Here is a 19,457-nt window from a genome sequence, read left to right on the forward strand (position 1 = left end):
TTCTACCAACCTGATTGGTTGTTCCTTCTACACATAACCAACCTGATTGGTTGTTCTTTCTGGACAGGAATTGTAAAGAATCTGATTGGTTGTTATTAATATAACCAGTTACCTGATTGGTTGTTCTTTCTAGACCAGCCATCACCACGACAAAACTCAGTATAATAGAGAGAGCTAAAGATGCGTGAATTGTCAATGCTGCTGAGTTCAAATGCCTTTTGGAAAACAAAAAAATATGCACATTATATACAGAAATCAAACTTTGTAATTCCAACTATAGAGTTAGCTGACTTGCTCACATAACTTGGGACAGTGTTTGACATTTCCTGTGGCGCTTAAACAAAGGAAACAAATGGTTTAACTTAAATATTATAGTGAGAAGTGAGGTAGTTTTGCTTTCCTTTCATTGCATCCAAATGACATCTAAAATTAGGCTAAAGGGAAACAAGTAGTCTGTTTCTTTACAAAACATACTATTGCTGCCGTTGTATGGAGATGGGGAATCAGACTTAGTCTGGTACCTTATTGAGAAGAGGATAAGTGTTGATAACAAGATGATGAAACAGGATGCTGAACATAAGACGTAGGTCAGAAGAAGAAGTTGATATTGCTGTATAACCTGCAAGAAGAAATAACGTCAACAAATCTGGAATTAAACTGCAGTCGAGCTGGTCAAGTCAGAAATGAACGCCAAGACTTAAAACAGCGCCCTCGTAGGCTCAAAGGAAGACTTCTGATTGGCTGAGAGTTGTGCATCGCGCGGACACACCTCCACTGTGAATGTATCAGAATCATGAACAAGTATGCGTTATGTAAACAAGTTTTAATAATATTGTAAGTAAAATAAATCTTCTGTAAACAATTTTGAATTTTCTGTGAGAGTTCCTTGCCGTTTCTTTTACTCGTGGCCATAAGTTGAGGCAACTTCTTCAGTGATAGATTTGTAAACGGTTCTTTAGCGATAAAACTTGTGAGCATTGTTTCTCGATGATGGTTGTAGTGGCTCTTTGGCTTTGTACAAATATATTTTTTACATAGAAAACTTGTAATTGAATAAATAACAGTAAACCACAATAACTTGTTATAATTGTATTCATCTTTGAATCGTTTATTAGGTTTGCGGTAGCACCATGTGTGTATCTACTTGCTGGGTAGATTGTGCCTTTTGAGAACTTGTTTTGCTTTATATTCTACTACCGTGGAGCAGATTTTTTTCGGAATTCGGGATCTAAAAAAGAACTGTCAAAGTTTTTAACTACAACCTGGACGGACGGTAGTAAATCGGCCGGTAATTTACTACCTTCGCTTTAGTGGAGCGAGAGGACTTTTACTACCGCGGAGTGAGTTCTTTACTGGTTTCGACTAGCTTGCTCTAGTCATTGTTAAAAAGGTTTTTACAAAAATGTTTAAATTATTACCTACCTCGGTTGCGCCAACGATAGCAAAAGATGTCATGTGATTGCAACAGCAGTGGAGCGACCCATTCTTTCTTTCATTCACCCAACAGCCGTCGGTTAACCATTCGCTTTTGCCGCTGTTGGGGTGAAATGTGACGGGAAGTGTTTTATGAAAACATGAATTCAAAGGTTGCAATGATTTAGTCTCAAAGAATTTAAGACGCTTACCTTTCGGAACGGCCAAGATAAACACAGATTTCTTCGTTGTCAAATGTTGCAACAGTCTAAGAAGAAAATGAAAAAGGCGTTTTGAAAATGCTTATTGAGGCCTAACTGATTAATTATCTGTTTAAAACAATGTGTGCCTCTTCTACCATGTCATGTTTGTACAGTAGATCAACACAAGCTATAAGTGAACTGAACTAATGTTTGGTGGTGAGGGTACAGGTTTTTGGGTTGTGAAGATACCAATGTTTGGTCGGTGGGTTGGTCGCGTAAAACAAGACTTACAGGTGAAGGCACTCATTTGGTTGAAATTATCAGACGTTTGTTGAAACTTAAAAATAACAGAAATGGTGGTGGAAGAAAAAACATTCAAAAGAAAACCCTCAATTTCTGGGTGATTTATGAGGTTTTTTCCTGATTGAAATATTTTCTTTAAATCTCCTTAAGCCTTTCAGTTTCCTTGAAAGAAGTAAAGCAGTCACCAAAGTGAGAGAGAAAAAGTCCACAATGTGTCTAAACTGGTAGTTTCTGTATTTCTGGGGATGCACAAAGTCTGTCAACCTTCTGAGTGGTTTTATTTTGGAGCTTCTGAGTTTAGAAAAGCCAGCAAGCCAGTTCCATGAATGTTTACATTTTAAAATCTCAGCCCTGAACTTCTGATATTCCAAGATCACTTTTTATACCTTGGTGAAGTTTATGCAAAGTGGAGTGGCTAGTTTCTGAAACACATCATTTGATTGGTGGATGGCTGTTGACGTCACAATAGATGACATCACCTTTTGGTTGCTTCCAATGCTGTATAGATACAAACAGGAGACACAATGTTTTATTTGTTTGACTACACACCATGTTTAAAGCTTATGTTTACGTTCATGGTTTTGAAGTAAGAATTTGTAAAATTAACAGAAGAACAAACAGTTTATTTTATTGACTGCACAAAATATCCAAAGCCTGTTTTTACGTGGACAGTTTTGAATGTGTAAAAATTAAAAAAGGAATAAACAGACAACAGTTTTTTTTGTATTGACTGAACACCAGTTGCATGAAAAGCTCGTTTTTTACGTTTTATAGTTTTGAAGGAGATTTTAAATTTGTAAAAGTAAAAAAAAAAAAAAAAAAAAAGACACAACATTTTTTTATTTTCTACAAAACTCTTTTAAAGCCTGTTTTTACGTTTATAGTTTTGAAAGACATTTTGAAATTGTAACACAAAAAAGGAACAGACGAAACAACATTTTATTTTATTAACTACACAACTTTTCCAAAACCTGTTTTACGTTCATAGTTTCGAAGGCATTTTGAATTAGTAAAAATAATCCGTGAAAAGCAAACCATTTTTTTTATTGACTGCACAACTTTTTCAAAGCCTGTTGTTGCGTTAAAAGTTTTAAAGCCCAATATAAAATCGTTGAATATAAAAAGGAATGTAAATATGGTCCGTTCGTTATTAGTGATTTTGACGGGAAACAATTTGATACCAAAATAGAAAAATGTTAATAGTTTTCGGCTTCAAAAAATACCGACGATATCGAAATTGTTTTAGTGGAAAAGTGCTTACGTTGCGGCCGCAGGTTGCGTTACATCATCCAGTAATGGTCCAATACTTGGGTAAAACACGACCAGAAGTGTGACTGTAATGTAAGGTAGACGAACATGAGGGAATAAATGCTCGTATTTAATGATACTATAAATGTTTTAGTCAATAATAGTGAAAATATTTCAGGATCTGTTCAACTTCTTTTCTCGTGACTCCAATAGCAGATTGAGCTTAAAACGTTTACAGGTTTGTTATTTCATGTAGGCCCATATGTTGGGCCACATCAAGTGTGGATACTGCCATAAAACCTTACTTGGTGACGAGTAATGGGGAGAGGTTGATGGTATAAAACATTGTGAGAAACGGCTCCCTCTGAAGTGACATAGATTTCGAGAAAGAAGTATTTTTCCACAAATTTGATTTCGAGACCTCAAGTTTAGAACTTGAGGTCTCGAAATCAACCATCTCAACGCACATAACTTCGTGTGATAAGGGTGTTTTTTTTCTTTCATTCTTATCTCGCAAGTTCGATGACCGATTGAGCTCAAATTTTCACAGGTTTTTTATTTTATGCATATACGTTGAGATACACCAACTGTAAAGGCTAGTCTTTAACAATTACCAATAGTGTCCACTGCCTTTAAACATTATTGTTACCATGCGGCACTACTTATTAAAACTACTTCAGTCTAGAGATTGTTGGTTTTACACTTCTCTATAATTTCAAAGGTCGTGAGTTCGAATCCCACCCGAGTAATATCTGTGATTTTTTTTTCACAGAAAGTACTGGGTATATGCAGTGCTAACATACATCGACGTCAGGGCAACATCATAATAATCAATCTCTAGAGAGTTAAGTTTCGAAGAGATTTAGACCTTGTGTATCAGTGACGTCATCGAATATTTCAGGAGGTAGCATAATGGATGCTCGAGGTGACGAGGCGGTGTAGGTCAAACCCTCAAAACTGGCCGTTGTTTCCACTGACTTCCTAAAGACTACACACAAAACAATCACATAAGAAAGTTATAATATTGTTTTTATTGGGACTCTTGGTGGCAGCAGACTGGGTAAATTTCCCTTGCGACCTACCTAGTGTTACATAAAATCTCCCATTGATCATCGGGTGCAGTGTCCAAGTTTGTGTAGGTCTGTCAATCTGTTCTCTTCTCCCTTTGAAGTGCGAGGGTGTTTTATTTGGGTTTCTTTTTACAGCACACGGGACCTACTGCTTCACGTCCCATCCGAGGGACGCAGCAATGATTCTTACCAACATTGTCGTATTTCCCTTCGAATGACGGAACTGTGACGTCATCTGGTGTCAGCATGAGGTTACAGTTTGCGGTGGCTGTTTGTGCGGCGAAGCTTTCGACTGCATCCATCACGCGTACAGTATCAGCCGATACCTGAAAAAAATAATACCGGTAAAATACGTGATCAAACTTATAAAATTGTTGATTAAAAACTGGGTATCCAACTATACTAAAGGTCTCACATAGGCCAAGTCACACTGCGGGGATAACGAAAACATAACGATAATGACGCAAAGAGAACGCATTCTATTGGTTGAAATGCTCCACGCAGAATACGCACACTCCCATTCAACCAATCAAGGGTGTGCATTGTTAACATTCTCGTTATTGAGGCCTGTGTCACCGGGCCTTAAACTTAAGGAAACTTGGATGCTTTATCGGAGAGGGTTTGGCCCTGTTACCATTGTACATTGTAGCAAAGAAAATGCATTCATTTGAATGTTCACATTTTATTCTTGGTGATCGTAAGACAATGATTGAAAATGTTCTGTTGTGCTATCGAAGTGGTCGTGTATAGCATGCACTGCAGTAGTTTGTAAACGTTGCCTCGTGTGATAAGGCCCCTTGGGTTAATCTTTCAATGAAAGTCTTCGGTTCAATCGTCTTGGACGGTGGGCATCGTAAAGTTAACCATGTTTGAGCAAGTTGTGCAACACGAACCTCGTATTACAATATTTTACAGACATTGAGAACATTTGGCCAAAACAGTTTTTTTTTTTTTTTTTTAACAAGGTTTTGTGAGGTTACCTGTGGACTGCCGATCCATATGGCCAGGTTATCTGGATGTAGCATGTTGTCAACTGCCTGTAGGATGGACTATAGTACAAAGGAGATCGAATATTTATGTCAAACTATAGGGCACTGTTTATATATTCTTGCACTGAGGGAAACTCAATGGATTGTTTTTATAGTAAATTGTTCAAGTATTGTATTATTTTGAATCTTCGGCCGATTTTACAAGGTGCTGTGGCGCAGTATGCTGCCAATCTAACCTGGAACACCGGGGCGAACCCTATTTTTGTTCGATATAAGTGCATTAGGTTATTTTAGACCACAGTGCGAACTGCTTCCCCTTTCGACAGTGCACTGGGTTATTTTACGTGCGTTACACAACACACTGGACCAGCGGCATTACGTCCGTTCCAAAAGAGGACGAGGACACAAGCGTCACGACCGGGACTTGAACATATACTCTGCTGACATTAAATGTCTCTTACGTTAGCGAACTTGTTAAGATCACTCGGCCTGCATTCAGTGAGTCTACTTGGTAAAGCAACCAACATCTCCAACGACTCGACCAGTAATGAATATTCATCAGCAGTATTCCTCTGTGCGCTTCCATCGTCGGACGTAGGGGGCGCCAACATCTGCGATAGCTGGTAGCTGGCTTTGATGACGTCACCGGGTTCAACGGTAGGCGAGTTGTACATGTACGTCAACTGAAAGAGATACAAACGATGGCTGTGTATTTCAACCCTTTTTGTTTATTCAAGCAAATAAATTTCGGAGTAACCCTTCCATCTCAATATTGAACTTTCTTCAGATTTGCAAAAGCCTAACGTAGTAAAATGATGGTCTCTACTAAACAGGTTCCATAGAGCATGAAAATCAGTAAGTGATTATCTCTCTCTTTCTAGTCGACCAAGGTCGGAATCATGTTGAGATTTGCCCATTTTTGTATATGCCTCCAAGTTGCCTGTAAAAATGTGACAGGACCATATACTTGGCCTACCCAAACCCCTTACCCTGTCGAATAAATTACAGAGCTTTTCGGAACATGTCTCTTCTTAAATTGTGGCATCAGGAGATTAACTCGATAGTAACTTAGTTTACTGTTTGAAATCCATCAGGGGTGCTACTTTTTCTTATTTTTTTTTTCACTTTCTCCTAATTATTGTATGTGCATGTTTTTGTATTCTGTACTGTTGTTTTATGTCTATACGTGATTTTTTACCTGACGAAATTAATAAATGAAATTAATTGAAATAGAGCAGTCACCTTGTGGGTAGTTTTGTGTCATTGCCATACAGTTCCCTATTTTGTCATGTTGACATTGAAGCATTTATAAAAGTTCTCAATAAGTATGTATTATAGTGGTAACGATAAATGTTGTGTCAAACCAAGATCTACCTAAATAGTGCAGCTGCTAAGGTAACAATATTGTGCACGTTGTGGTAAAAGCATGAAATTTGCTATGATGGTTGGCAGTGGGCTAATTATACATTTAAGACGTGAACCCACACCTTGGGTCTCTCCCATTGTTTGTGACGGAACCACATTTGCATAACAAGGGGTCTAGGGTATACATATTTAGCAAAGTCATGCTAAGAAAATAAAATAGTCAAGTAAAAAAATAAAATATATTTTTTGACCAGAAATATAAACTTGAAAATCACATTACACACAAATGAATTGTAAAAAGGTGCCAATGGTGCAAAAGGGCGCTCAATCAATCCCCATGTATATTAAAGTTGACATTTATCTGAGAGGTATAAATTACCCTTTCTAGAAGGTCTCCGGTTGTTGGAACTTGACAGTCTCTGAAGTCGGGTTGTCTCCATGTTGCAGACGTTGTGGAAATCAATACACAAGCTCGTGTGACGACAGCTGCAATGTCAATGATTTATGCATGGATGTCATTAATAATCTGGTAGATAATACTAAACATAGCCGTGGCAGTCTGTTAGATAAAACGAGGAAGGTAGTGGTAGCACCTAAAGACTAGCTAATTACATAAAACAAACTGCTTGAGATGTATTCAGCAAGGACTTATTATAGGGACCGTGGGTTCCTGTCTCCTTACCAGGAATAGATACGTTTTGTTTTAGATATTTTAGGGAGAAGAACCCAAGAGAATTATTCCATATAAACTCAAGTAGTCAAGACTCGACTAAGGCCGTGTCCGAACTGGTGGCTACGGCTGCGGCTACGACCGTTTCAGGGGTGTTGCTAAGGGCGTCCTATACTTCAATGCATGACGACGCGGCGATCCGGCCGTAGCCGTAGCTGTAACCGCCAATTCGGATACGGCCTAACAACCAAATCTACACAGTGCCTTGGCGTCATTCGAACCGGGGTCCTAGAGGTGGAAGGCGAGGAAATATCATAACCAAAGATAATATTTGTCATAACACTACAACCACCCCACCGCAAATATGGTTTGGCCATTAAACTTTAAAGGCAACAAGTTTGAAGGCAGGTAATACACTGAACATAAATAGCTAGCTTTATTTCATGAAATTGGTGATTCTGAAGCCATTTTGCCGCCATGTTGCAAATCTCTTGAAACTGATTCCTTGTTCCGTTGTATCCACTTTGGTTAGCTTTTTGTGAAAGAAATATTGTATACAACATTATAAGTTAAACTTAAAACCACGTTTATTAGTGTCATTGAGTGGCATCATTGATCAAACTACTCATTAAGAACTTTGTGCCGCCGTGTTGCAACTCATAGGACCATGTATTGCAACATTGAGGGTATTGCTGTACCGGTTTGACTTTATCGTTCCTCGTTAATACATGTACACCATTATTTCATACGCACCAAAAGGATTTTCTGGGCACGCTTGAACGGCGTTTACGCCCTCTATCGTCTCTTCCCACTCCAGTGCGTCTAGAATCTCAGCTCGGCACATAATCGGTGTAGTCGTAGTCATAACTGTTAAAAATGTAATTTTTAGTTTGCGAATTACTTCAAAGTTATTTTCTTTTTTAACGAATTCCTTGTTATATTTTGTACACCTTAATTTTAAGTTTTAAATGTTAGTAGATGGAGTTCTTTGTTAAGTATGAAATAAAGACCTGGGCTTAAATCCATGCCACTGCCTATGAAAGAGCTCTATACCTACCGCGCCCCGTAAAGTGTGTAGTATTTTGTTAAGCCGTATGGAAGTAGGCAGATACATAAACATTAAACCCTTTGGTGAACTGAATACAGCAAGTAAAAGTAGATAAACAAAATAAAAGCAAGCAAAGAGAAAATGGTGATCAAAGTTTTGATATTTTGATACACTCATTCTATGTACAAATCATTAACATGTTTGCAAGAGACAGACTGTTCAACAAGTTTGATAAACTAGATCCTTGTGAGAAGCAGTACTGTGCGTGCAAAGTGTACTATTTATACCACTAAGTGCGAATGTGTTCAGACCTTATGCACATGACGTCATTCGAACAGGGCGCCCTCGCCTAGAGGTCAAAATGAGTTTTTCTCATTGGCCACTCGGACATGTGCGCTGAGCGTACTATAATCTGGCATTGTAATACTACTACTAAGATGGCGGCTTGATGACGTCAAAGCATAAGGTGTTCGGTGCTTGTCATGCAGGGTGTGCATTTTCAGTGCTTGTGATTGTTTGCGCCTGTTTGAGGGGTACCTATCATCATGCATTTTCCATAGGGTTGGAATGTCGCTTTAAATCGACATGCTGTGCTTTCTAAAGGTAAAAATAATTCTCGTAACATCCTGCCTGAGCTAAAAAAAAAACACCATAGCCTTTTTCTTGTACAGGCCTCGCAGTGTTTCATGCACATGCAACGTCTACCAATCACGTTGGGGCTTCTTTCTACCACTCGTGGGTTTTCATGCAAACACCGAGCTGATTGGTCACAAGTTTGCTGACACTCACCGGGCGAGGTGTTACTAAAACCTGATTGGTCGTTGGTTATGGGAGGAGCCAATGACGTAGTTTCTGTCGTGACTGATCCGCCATCACGATTGGTTGTTCTTGGATCATATGTTGTTACGTCATCAGACGTTGTTTGTGGTACTTGCGTAGTTGTATCTTGGGTTGTATGGGGCCAGCTATGGTACTGACTTGGCGATATATTAGTAGAGGATGACATGGTAGGTATGCTTTGTGTGTAATGGGGTGTTAGCAAAGTGTTAGTTGCTGAAGTAGTAGGGATTGATATGGACGTAGAAACATGGCTTGACGAAGGTTGAAAAGAGGAAGAACTTGTTAGTAAAATTAGCTTGGATGAAAATGATGATGATTCTTGTGAGTTTTTGGTCACAGATGTAGACGAGGAATAATAACTATTTGCATTTGCTTGACTGAAAGATGACGTCATAACTACATCATCTGTGCCGAAAGATGACGTCATAACTACACCATCTGTGCTGAGAGATGACGGAGATGGACTTGGGGATATTCGGGTTGAAAAGACTAAATTTGTGTCAGAATGAATTTCAGACTGATCATAATGTGGTAAAGAATCTGATGGGCGGGGCCATGACGACGCTCCAGTGGGGGGAAGTGTTGAAGATGGCTGGAGCATGACGTCACTCGTGAGTGAAGCTTGCACGGACAAACCTGGTGTGGTTGTGAACGTTGGTGTCGGAGTCGGCTGTGGTAAGGTGGTTGACTCAACGACAGCGACAAAAGCTGAAGAAAATCACATAAAATAGTTAGATAATAATAATAATATTGGCTTCTTATAATAACGCTCATATTAGTCACTCAGTGACGCTCAAGGCGCTTGCGCTTCAACATTCATTTTCCTGCAAGGAAAGTGGGGCTACGTTTTGAAGTTTGAGATCTACTCCTTTTACATTGTAGCATGTAATGGTTTACATGTTGCTGTGGCGCCAAATCAAACCAGGAACACCGGGCGAACAATTTCCGGTTTTTGTTTACGTGCGTTATACACAACACACGGGACTGACGGCTTTACGTCCCATCCGAAGGACGCAGCATCATGGGAAAGTGTCTTGCTTAAGGACACACAAGTGTCACGAGTGGCACTCAAACCCACACTCTGCTGATTATACGCTCGGCTACGACTTATATTTATAATAAGAATTTATGGTTGTATACAAAAATGGCGACCTTATTGGTTGCCCGAAAAGGTATGCAGTGATTTATCGAGTGTTATTTTTAAAGGCATTCCATTTTAAAAAATCCAGTTTCAAAATCACATCAGGGTTTCAGTACACAGTGTTAGTCAAGCAGTCTTAGGCGCGGCGGCTTCAGTGTTGTCAGTTTTAGGGTTCATAATTTTGCATTCGTGTTGAGGGCTGACAATTTTATTTTTTAATCACATCTTTTTATTCTTAAACTAATGGGTATCTTTAGATATTGCACGTTCTTACTTGATAACAGCTGCACTGTGGTTGTTAAGGCGAATAGTTCCATGGTACTCGACGGTGAGGGCGTCGGTGATGGCTCAGGTGGTGCTTCTAAAAGAATTAATGGTAATAATTAGTGAACCAAAAAGTGAAATGTCCCTATAGCCAAGGGTAGGGCCAGACCCTAAACAGCATTTTTGCATGCAAGTTAAAATTAATAGTAATATTTGGGGGCATTGCATGGTGAGGTATCAATATATATTATTTGGTTTGCGGTATCACCATGTGTGTATCTACTTGCCAGATAGAGTTTGTTTTTAAATTCTACTACCGCGGAGTAGATTTTAGGAATTCGGGAGACCGCTAAGTTTTGAAAAACACTGTCCTGCTTTTTAACCACTACCTGGGCGGAAGGTAGGTTTGCCACAAACAATCCCTTCTTTACAAAGGGGTTTATAGAAGACATATATCTTAAAGATGAAAATAACTCTAGGGAGCTGAAGATTTAATTGTCTTACCTATCGGTGCCTCACAGATGTAGCCTTGTGATTTTAGGCACTGTTCGTCTCGATATATCCCGGATGTCTTTGCCGCACAGGCCAGTATGTCCACACAACATTCGTTATCTGTTTTAATGATCGGTACATTATCATGTTACTTGATTCGTTGTATTACAAAGGTTGATCTGAACTGTATGTCATCTTAATTTCTAAGCAGTTACTATGGCAACACTGACAACACATATTTAGATCAATCTTACTGCTTCTGTGCAATCGAGCCCGGGTGATATCGGTCGGGCCGGATGGCCATCACCGGAACACGGACACGATGTTCCTCGGACCGGATCACCTGCGGTCAAATCCGACTGGACTTGACAACCGACTGGACTCGATCAACAGCTCAGTTTCATTAAGCTTAGACTCCAAGCACAAACTAAAATATTTAGGAGCCATACTTGACGTTTTAGTGGGGCGCCCTTTCCTATAAAGGAACAAGACTGTTCATTGGCATGTCCTGTGCGCTGCGCGTATGTGCGTTTCGATTATTTTGTCGTCGTTTTACATCCAAGATGGCGGATGGATGACGTCAATAAAGTCTAGCCTATTGTAACAAAACTGGTGTCTTTTTCCCCCATTATTTTCCTTCAAACAGAACTGGGCCCAATATCATGGCTCTGCTTACCGTAAGCAAGGAATCAGCGCTTACGGAAGCAGGGAATTCCGCGCTTACGGTAAGCGTATTTTACGGTTTAGCGGAGAATTTTGGCTTATGTGCGTGCGTACTCCACGTTTACTGGGCATTCTTCGCTTACACTAGCTCAGAAGTTCGGCGCTTACACGTAAGCGGGGAATGGTGGTCGTAAGCGCAGATATCGGCGGTTAGCAGAGCCATGAAATGGGGCCCTGGAGCTCTGGATTTAACGTTCCTTGTGGTTCCTGGTTTAGGAATATGGTTGATATCCTTCGGATGTGTATTAATAAATCTAATCCGGGGTTCGAAAAAATCTTAGAGCACTTTTCATCAAAATTGATCACATTTTATAACTAAAAGGACAATATTTAAACAATAGTTACTTTTGAATAGTAACAGAAAAAGGTGGGGGAAATGTGATTTTGAATTTAAAACGCTAAACTAATACATGAATAAAAGTATTTTAATACTTTTATAATTAAAATTATCGAAGTAGTCAAGTATATAAAACAGTTACGATAAGTGACAACATTTTAATAACACAAATATTGTTAGAGGAGTCATTAAATGATGCACTGTTGTGAAGTTAGTGGATCATATTTGACAAAGTGGTATTAGTAGAAACAAAAGAAAATGAAATACCAAAGTTGTTATGTAATATTGGCGCGTATTAGTGGTAAGAAAAATGAAGAACTTCAGTCCAAAAATAAAAAAAAAAAAGTAAAAAAGAAAAAAGGTTAAAAAACAAAAAAAATGTAAAGAGAATAAATCGGGAAAAGGGATTTGGTATCAGATTAATGAGAATCAATCGGAAAAGAGATTGATAATGGTTTATGGAGAATAAATCGGAAAAGGGAATTGATAATGGTTTTAGTAGGGGAAATAAATCGAAAAAGGAATTGATAGTGGTGTATGACATAGATACCAGGCCTTCCGTCAGTGTTGTTTGACCTTGTTGGGTTAAATATGATGCAATCACCTGCAATGAATTCACAAACCGACCAAAGTAAAATACGTGAATAACTAAAAACCAATCGTAATTTGAGACAGCGGACCAGTCTATGTGGTTAAAAACAGCGGATAAACAACCTTGCCCTTGCCATTCAAGCGTATTCTCCAAGAAGTCATGGAAACATTTTTTTTTTAATAAACTCGTACACAAGGTAATTAAAAAAAATGCTTTTAGTCTTACTTACTGGCAGTGTAACGCACGTTTTAATGTGATTCGTAACACCGCATAAACACCGCGTAAACACCGAAGTGGTACAAATGCTTGTGTTCAGTTTTCCTTTCTAAACTCACCATTGCTCTAGACTTCATGGACATCTAAACGAAATAATACTGCGTTTATAATTATGTAGGGGTGCGTGAGAGTTTATTACACCGTGAACAGCAGTTGGAAAAAGTGCGTTACGCCGTGTCCACATTTACGGAACTTACGAGTGTTTTGAGTAACCAAACCATGCAATGTTATTTTTCTGCGTGAGGGTGAGACACCATGAAAAGAAACACAGTGATCTTCGTGCGTGTCTTGTGTTTTCGCTAAAAACTTACCGTTGCTTAATGTTATTTCACATGTGCCGTGAGTCCACAAAGTGTTAAGTGAAGTGTTTAAAACTGTTACACCGTGAAATCACCAGCAGTGAGGATATGTAATAATAATGCAAACCCATGTGATATAGTTGTGCGTGTCTTATATTTCCGCTCGAAACTTACCAGTACTTTTCTATAAAGTTATCTTACATGTGCCACAAATCCATGAAGTAATAAGTTAAGTGTTTAATACTACACTGTGCAAACACGGATTTAATATGCATTCACACGGTAACTAGAGTTAGTGCGTGAACGGGTGTGTGCGTTTAGATATGTTTTTTTAGCAACAATTCTATTTTAACACTGTAGAAACACCACGGTCATGTGAAGTACGTTGGAACTGCGTTGTCGTGTTATCGTGTTCAACTGAACTGTGTTCTATGCCGGTTACTTCATACACCGACACAAGATTATTGAGTGTCAATAAGGTGCATACGATTGTTAACACTGCGTAAACACACTGCAATAAACACTGTGTCGTGCTTCTAGATACTTACAACTGACCTGTGTTATTATGGTGATATCTCATGCATTCACACGATGTATTGATGCTTTCAAGCAGTGTGAAAAATAACATGCAATATGAAATGATATCCTTTATCTTCATAGTTTTGAAGATACAATCGAAATTGAAACATGTTGTAGAAGTCAAAATCAAAAATTATATTTTAAAAACCATCGTCGCCTGATTCACAAGAACATCATACAAAACCGCGCCTAATTTAAATAGAGTCAGCAATCATTTCGTCTCCAGGCTTTTTCGTGGTGCTAAAGACATAGCTGTTTTCAAAGAAAGTGCCAAAGTCTGTTTTCAGTTCTTGCTGAAACACAAACGTGTCTTGACATGAATAGAACAAAAACTGTTTAATTTCTGCTTTTCGTTAGAAACAATTTTATCGTGCAAAACAATTTCCTGTATAATCATATAAAACAACGATGAAAAAACAGGAAATTGTGTGCCTTACTGTAAAAGTTATCTGGCTGTCCTTGCTCCCAGTTCCTCAACTCATCCGACAGATCCACACCGCCAACCCACTGAAATATCTTAGGATCTTCTGCGCAGCCTCTGTACAAACCAATCCACAGGTTGGTAGAGGTCACATGTGACGGGTCACCGCCAATTGGACATTCAATCAGCTTCGTGATGTAACTATAGTGGTGAGAGGGGAGGAGAGGGGGAAGGGGGGTGAGGGAGGGGATGTATGGGAAAGTTTGTGATTATTAGACCGAACACCTCTTGATGTTGTTATTAAATGTTGAACTGATTTGAAGCTGAAGAGCATTGTTTGGTCTGCAACAAGCTGTGTGCTCAAATCTGGAGTGTTGTGTTGCAGAGATCGCCATACATCATTACAGCCACTCCAAGGTGAGGGCTAAACTTGACTGATTTGGGCTATCGACCCAATTCAACTGCAACCAGGGGCACGTTGAGGGTTACTCCTCCACAAGCGTAAGAATGTAGGCATGCAAATGGTATCACGGGTGCACCCGGGTTGGGTCGGGCCCCTACCGCCTCTGGACCCCCCTGCCCCACCCCCTGCTATTTCCCCCCTGGTTGCCGCTTCCCAGGCTGTATCGTAAATTTGGGGTGTGATCCGTAGCTATATTGCCACTGACTGCCCCCCCCCCCGCGAACAATAAACCTTATTGACTATAAATGTAATATGTAGACCGCCCGCCAACAAAAGGTTCAAAACCCGCTCCAGTAAATTTTTCTTCAAACCCAAAACTATGTATCAACTTTCCCAGTCAGTTTCCCCTGTGGTTTACTTATACTTGACATTTAAAATGAAATTCTGACTCTTTTTGTCAAATCTGCAAAACAACAAAACTACTAAGCAAATAATTGAATCGAATGGTATCTAAACTGACCTCTTTTCTTCTGTACTGTTATAAACTAAAAGGTCTCCTCCTGGTGTTTGCTGACAAGCTAGTCTTGCCTCGGGCCACGATAAGGTCTCGTCTATTGACAGGCTATAACACCTCTCATTCTCTTCGATCCAACCGTCTGGACACTTGGGTGCTGCCGGTGTGGTCTGAATGGTGGCAGCACTGGGATATGTAGTATTTTCACTCGGTCCTGTGGGGCGAACACAACACAGCAGGTTCATTTTTAACTGCGATTTTAAAATGGTCACTTCGTAGGTAATTTTATAACAGTAGCAACTTTTCCTAAAGTTAACTTCAAATCGTTAAAATTATGCACCTTTTCTTCATAAAATACTCCTGGGAGAAAAAAAATGTAAGAATTATGTGCAAAAACTCAGCTGAAAAGAGACGGATATACAATTTGCTACCCCTTGTTTCTCAAACCCAGCCGAAAACAGATGGCAGGGGTAAATTTAAGTTGTGTTTTGAAACTCAAACATGACAAAATATGCGATTTGCTAACAAGTTGAATCTGTCCAAGTTACCTTAGAAAAATTAGATGGATTCGTAAAATGTTTCTACAATGCGGAAGAGAGAGAAAACAATTGCTGCTTTATAGAATCCTGAAGGGACACGTTGCCTTAGATTGGGCGAGCTGGTTTTGAAAAGCGTTTGAAACCGTTTGTTATAAAATGCATGATTAGATAGATGTTTTAAAAGTAGAATATAATGATCTACACAATATATGATTAGAAATTGCACGGTTTTCTTTTACGTCGCAAACTAACACGGTCGGCAATTATTTTGGAGTCATGACTGTTTAGTGTTGTAAAACATACAGCGTGTAAACGACCTTGCCCTTGCCACTCGTACTTGAATAAGTTTCTCGAGCGTGTTCTATAAGAAGTCAGGAGAAATTAGATTCTAACTGAGTTCCTACGCAGAGTAATGAAAAAAAACCTTAATCAGCCAGTTGCTCACTGTCAGCGTAACGGACTATAGGGTTATTAGCAGAAAATAATAAACTTTACTCTATAAATGTATTTGGGCTTTAATAAATTGATTTGCATACTCAATTGATTCGCTTAATAAATGTTTTTGCTTGATAAATTGATTTGCTTAAAATTTTTATTTGTCATGTTTTTCCCACATTAGCAGACAAAAATGACCTATGTCATGGGGACACAAATAGTTAATGGTCTTACGTTTCGGCTCGAGCAGAAATGACCAGAGATTGATCATGTATATCACTGTGTTACAGTGAAACTTGTTGTAGATCATAATGCAAAACAAACCATATGGTGATACCCAAAGTGTGAAAGCACGTATCACACGTATAGAAATACCGTCAAATTTGTAGTTTACTGTCTGCTCTTGATATTGGCCTTGGTTTCAACCTTAGCAGGTGTTTTAATTGATAGGTTAAGAACAGGTTGACACATGATCATTTTATTTTAAGGATTATTATATAAAATGCATCTCATTATGAATGCAGATTTTGGTAAAATTAATGTCTGCGTAATAAAAATACTTGAAGTATTTTAAAGACATTAAAAAAACAATATTTTAAAGGCAGTGGACACTATTGTCAAAATATTTATTAGCATAAAACATCTCTTGGTGACGAGTAATGGGGAGAGGTTGATGGTATAAAACATTGTGAGAAACGGCTCCCTCTGAAGTGCCATAGTTTTCGAGAAAGAAGTAATTTTCCACGAATTTGATTTCGAGACCTCAGATTTAGAACTTGAGGTCTCGAAATTAACCATCCAAACGCACACAACTTCGTGTGACAAGGGTGTTTTTTTCTTTCATTATTATCTCGCAAGTTTGATGACCGATTGAGCTCAAATTTTCACGAACAATCGTAAGAATTTGTGTTAAGTGTTATCTTCAATAAAAAGTAACTACAAAGTAACTACCCGCAAGTTTACTATTTAATATTGAATACTAAATAGTAAATTTTGCTGCATGGTAAAAACCATGCATGCTTTATGCTTTAATATAATTATCTCTTTTAAGGGAGTGTTGGCTCTGAAAAGACCCGGTGTGGTAGTGTTTTCTTCGTTTAAAGACTCTGGGCACTATTGGTAAATAACAAAGACCAGTCTTTTCACTTGCTGTATCTCAACATATGCACAAAATAACAAGCCTGTAAACATTTGAGCTCAATTGGTCGTCGAAATTGCGAGATAATAATGGAGAGAAAAACACCGTTGTCACACGATGTTTTTGTGCTTTCAGATGCTTGATTTCGAGACCTCAAATTCTAAATTGGAGGTCTCGTAATCAAATTCGTGGAAAATTACTTTTTTTTCTCGAAAACTACTCCACTTCAGAGGGAGCTAATTCTCACAATGTTTTATACTACCAACCTCTCCCCATCACTCGTTACCAAGTGAGGTTTTATGCTAATAAATATTTTGAGTATTTACCAATAGTGTCCACTGCCTTTTACTGATGTGTTTCTTGAAAGCTATACATGATTGGACTGAATGTATACTCTTCCATTAAACCAACAATGTATCATCCCTGTAGGTCTGTGTGGGAATGTTTCTTAATATAGGATTGAAATGAATAGGGTACTCTTCCAAAAACCAATGATTTAAATCCCTTATGATACATTTCTTGATAACTATAGAGGAGTGAACAAAATGAACTCTTAAACTAACCAATGATGTATACCATTCCTTATGTCTAAACAAACCCCCAGTTATTTGGAATTAATGTAGTCTTCTTGTGCCAATGATAGGCCTACAATCCCTTCATGATAATGTGTCTTAAAAACTAGATGGATTGGAATGATATAGGCCTACACTCTAATTCCAAAAACTATTGATGTATCAATTTATGAATGACTTGCCTCTTCAGATCCGCAATATTGCTAATCTGAATACTTTCAAGGTTAAGTTGAAAACCACTTTGTTTAATCTCGTCTATGTGTAACTGGTCTATTTGTCTTATTTTCCTTGCTGTGTGTGGTTTCCCTTACTGTGCGCCTGAACACCTCATTTTGTGGATTTTGGCGCCCTATAAATATTCTTTATTATTATATGCTTCTTGATTGAGGATTGGAATTAATGACCTCTTCATATAACAATGATGTATCATCCCTTTATGATACGTTTCTTGATCAAACGGAGAGGATTGGAATGAATGAACTCTTCCAATAACTAAAATTTACTATCGCACTTTGAAAACCCGTACAAGGTATTTCATAACTCGGGTCTCTTGATAATAAAAAACTCCAAAAACCTGTTTGAAAAATACACATGGTATACAAGCAATTTGAGACGCCACTACGGACGGATCTTGCTCACCATCGTGTAAGGGATGTTTCCAATATCTCATATTAAAAATAATGGGCAAATAAAGAGAATCTTACCGGTAACTGCGATGTTAGCCACGATGGTAAGTCCCCACATCCAAAGCGACTTTACCCGTCTACCTCTCGCGTCGTTGTCCGGCATCCTAAAAACACTCGTCTTGGTCTGTCGCTAGTAGCAGCTAAGATACCGAGAGAACGTCACTGATGCCACAACAACAAACAACAAAAGTGCATTTAAAATCCCTCTTTCTTACTCCCTGTTTTTGTGTCTGACACAAAGAGTCATTTGATTTCAATTCAAATATTGAAAAGAATCCATCAGGAGGCACCAGGGGCTGTTAATTAGTGGAAGAGAATGGTAGGAAATTTTGATTTTGTACCAAAAGGAGATTGCTGTCTCTTTTCCCGCGTGAATTTATTGTGTGTCTGAGGGTAGAACCGTCTGCCGTGTTGTCAGCCTGAGACATGTCGTGCATTACAGTTTATGAGAATAACGCTCGTCCTTCGGAGCAGTGTTTCCGTCGATCGGTCAAGTTACACAAAACCCCATCATCCAGAAACACCTGTTTCTCTCGGCACTAGCCTCATTAGTATTCATAGAGTTAATTATTCATCAGTTATAAACTTTCACACTCAATCGCAAACCGTCGGTTTGGTGGGGGTTTTTTCGTGTTTTTTTTTTTTTGTCAAGATGAGTTGGTTTGCGATCAGTCTGTCTTTTAGAATGACTCTAAGTTATGTATGTTTCCCCTCGTTATCTTAAAGTCTATCAGTTCCCCCTCTTGCCCCGCCCACGAGAAGATAAAAACACTTTTTGAGAGACAAAAAGTACAGCACGACCCAAGAACTATTATAGTTATGACTCGTCATTATTTAACCACCTTCCTTTGTTGTCAAATTGTATCTATAGGAACATCTGTTTTAAATTATATGTCG

At 38.7% G+C, this 19,457-nt stretch overlaps 1 protein-coding gene across 1 annotated transcript; it reads right to left on the bottom strand.

Moving 5' to 3' along the window:
- Positions 1-392: 392 nt before the first annotated feature.
- On the bottom strand, positions 393-18,663 carry LOC139951835 (uncharacterized). The gene is made up of 18 exons (XM_071950902.1): positions 18,579-18,663; positions 15,197-15,404; positions 14,290-14,474; positions 11,059-11,166; positions 10,565-10,651; positions 9,786-9,857; positions 9,099-9,362; positions 8,015-8,128; positions 6,971-7,077; positions 5,688-5,909; positions 5,218-5,286; positions 4,428-4,563; positions 4,036-4,155; positions 3,181-3,253; positions 2,306-2,417; positions 1,626-1,681; positions 1,423-1,534; positions 393-619 (listed from the first exon to the last, which is right to left on the bottom strand). The coding sequence occupies exons 1-18, from the start codon at positions 18,661-18,663 to the stop codon at positions 404-406; spliced, it is 2,346 nt and encodes a 781-aa protein (XP_071807003.1). The 3' UTR covers positions 393-403.
- Between the last annotated feature and the right edge of the window lie 794 nt (positions 18,664-19,457).

This window comes from Asterias amurensis, chromosome 19 (assembly GCF_032118995.1).
Source record: "Asterias amurensis chromosome 19, ASM3211899v1".
In the NCBI taxonomy this organism is placed as follows: domain Eukaryota; kingdom Metazoa; phylum Echinodermata; class Asteroidea; order Forcipulatida; family Asteriidae; genus Asterias; species Asterias amurensis.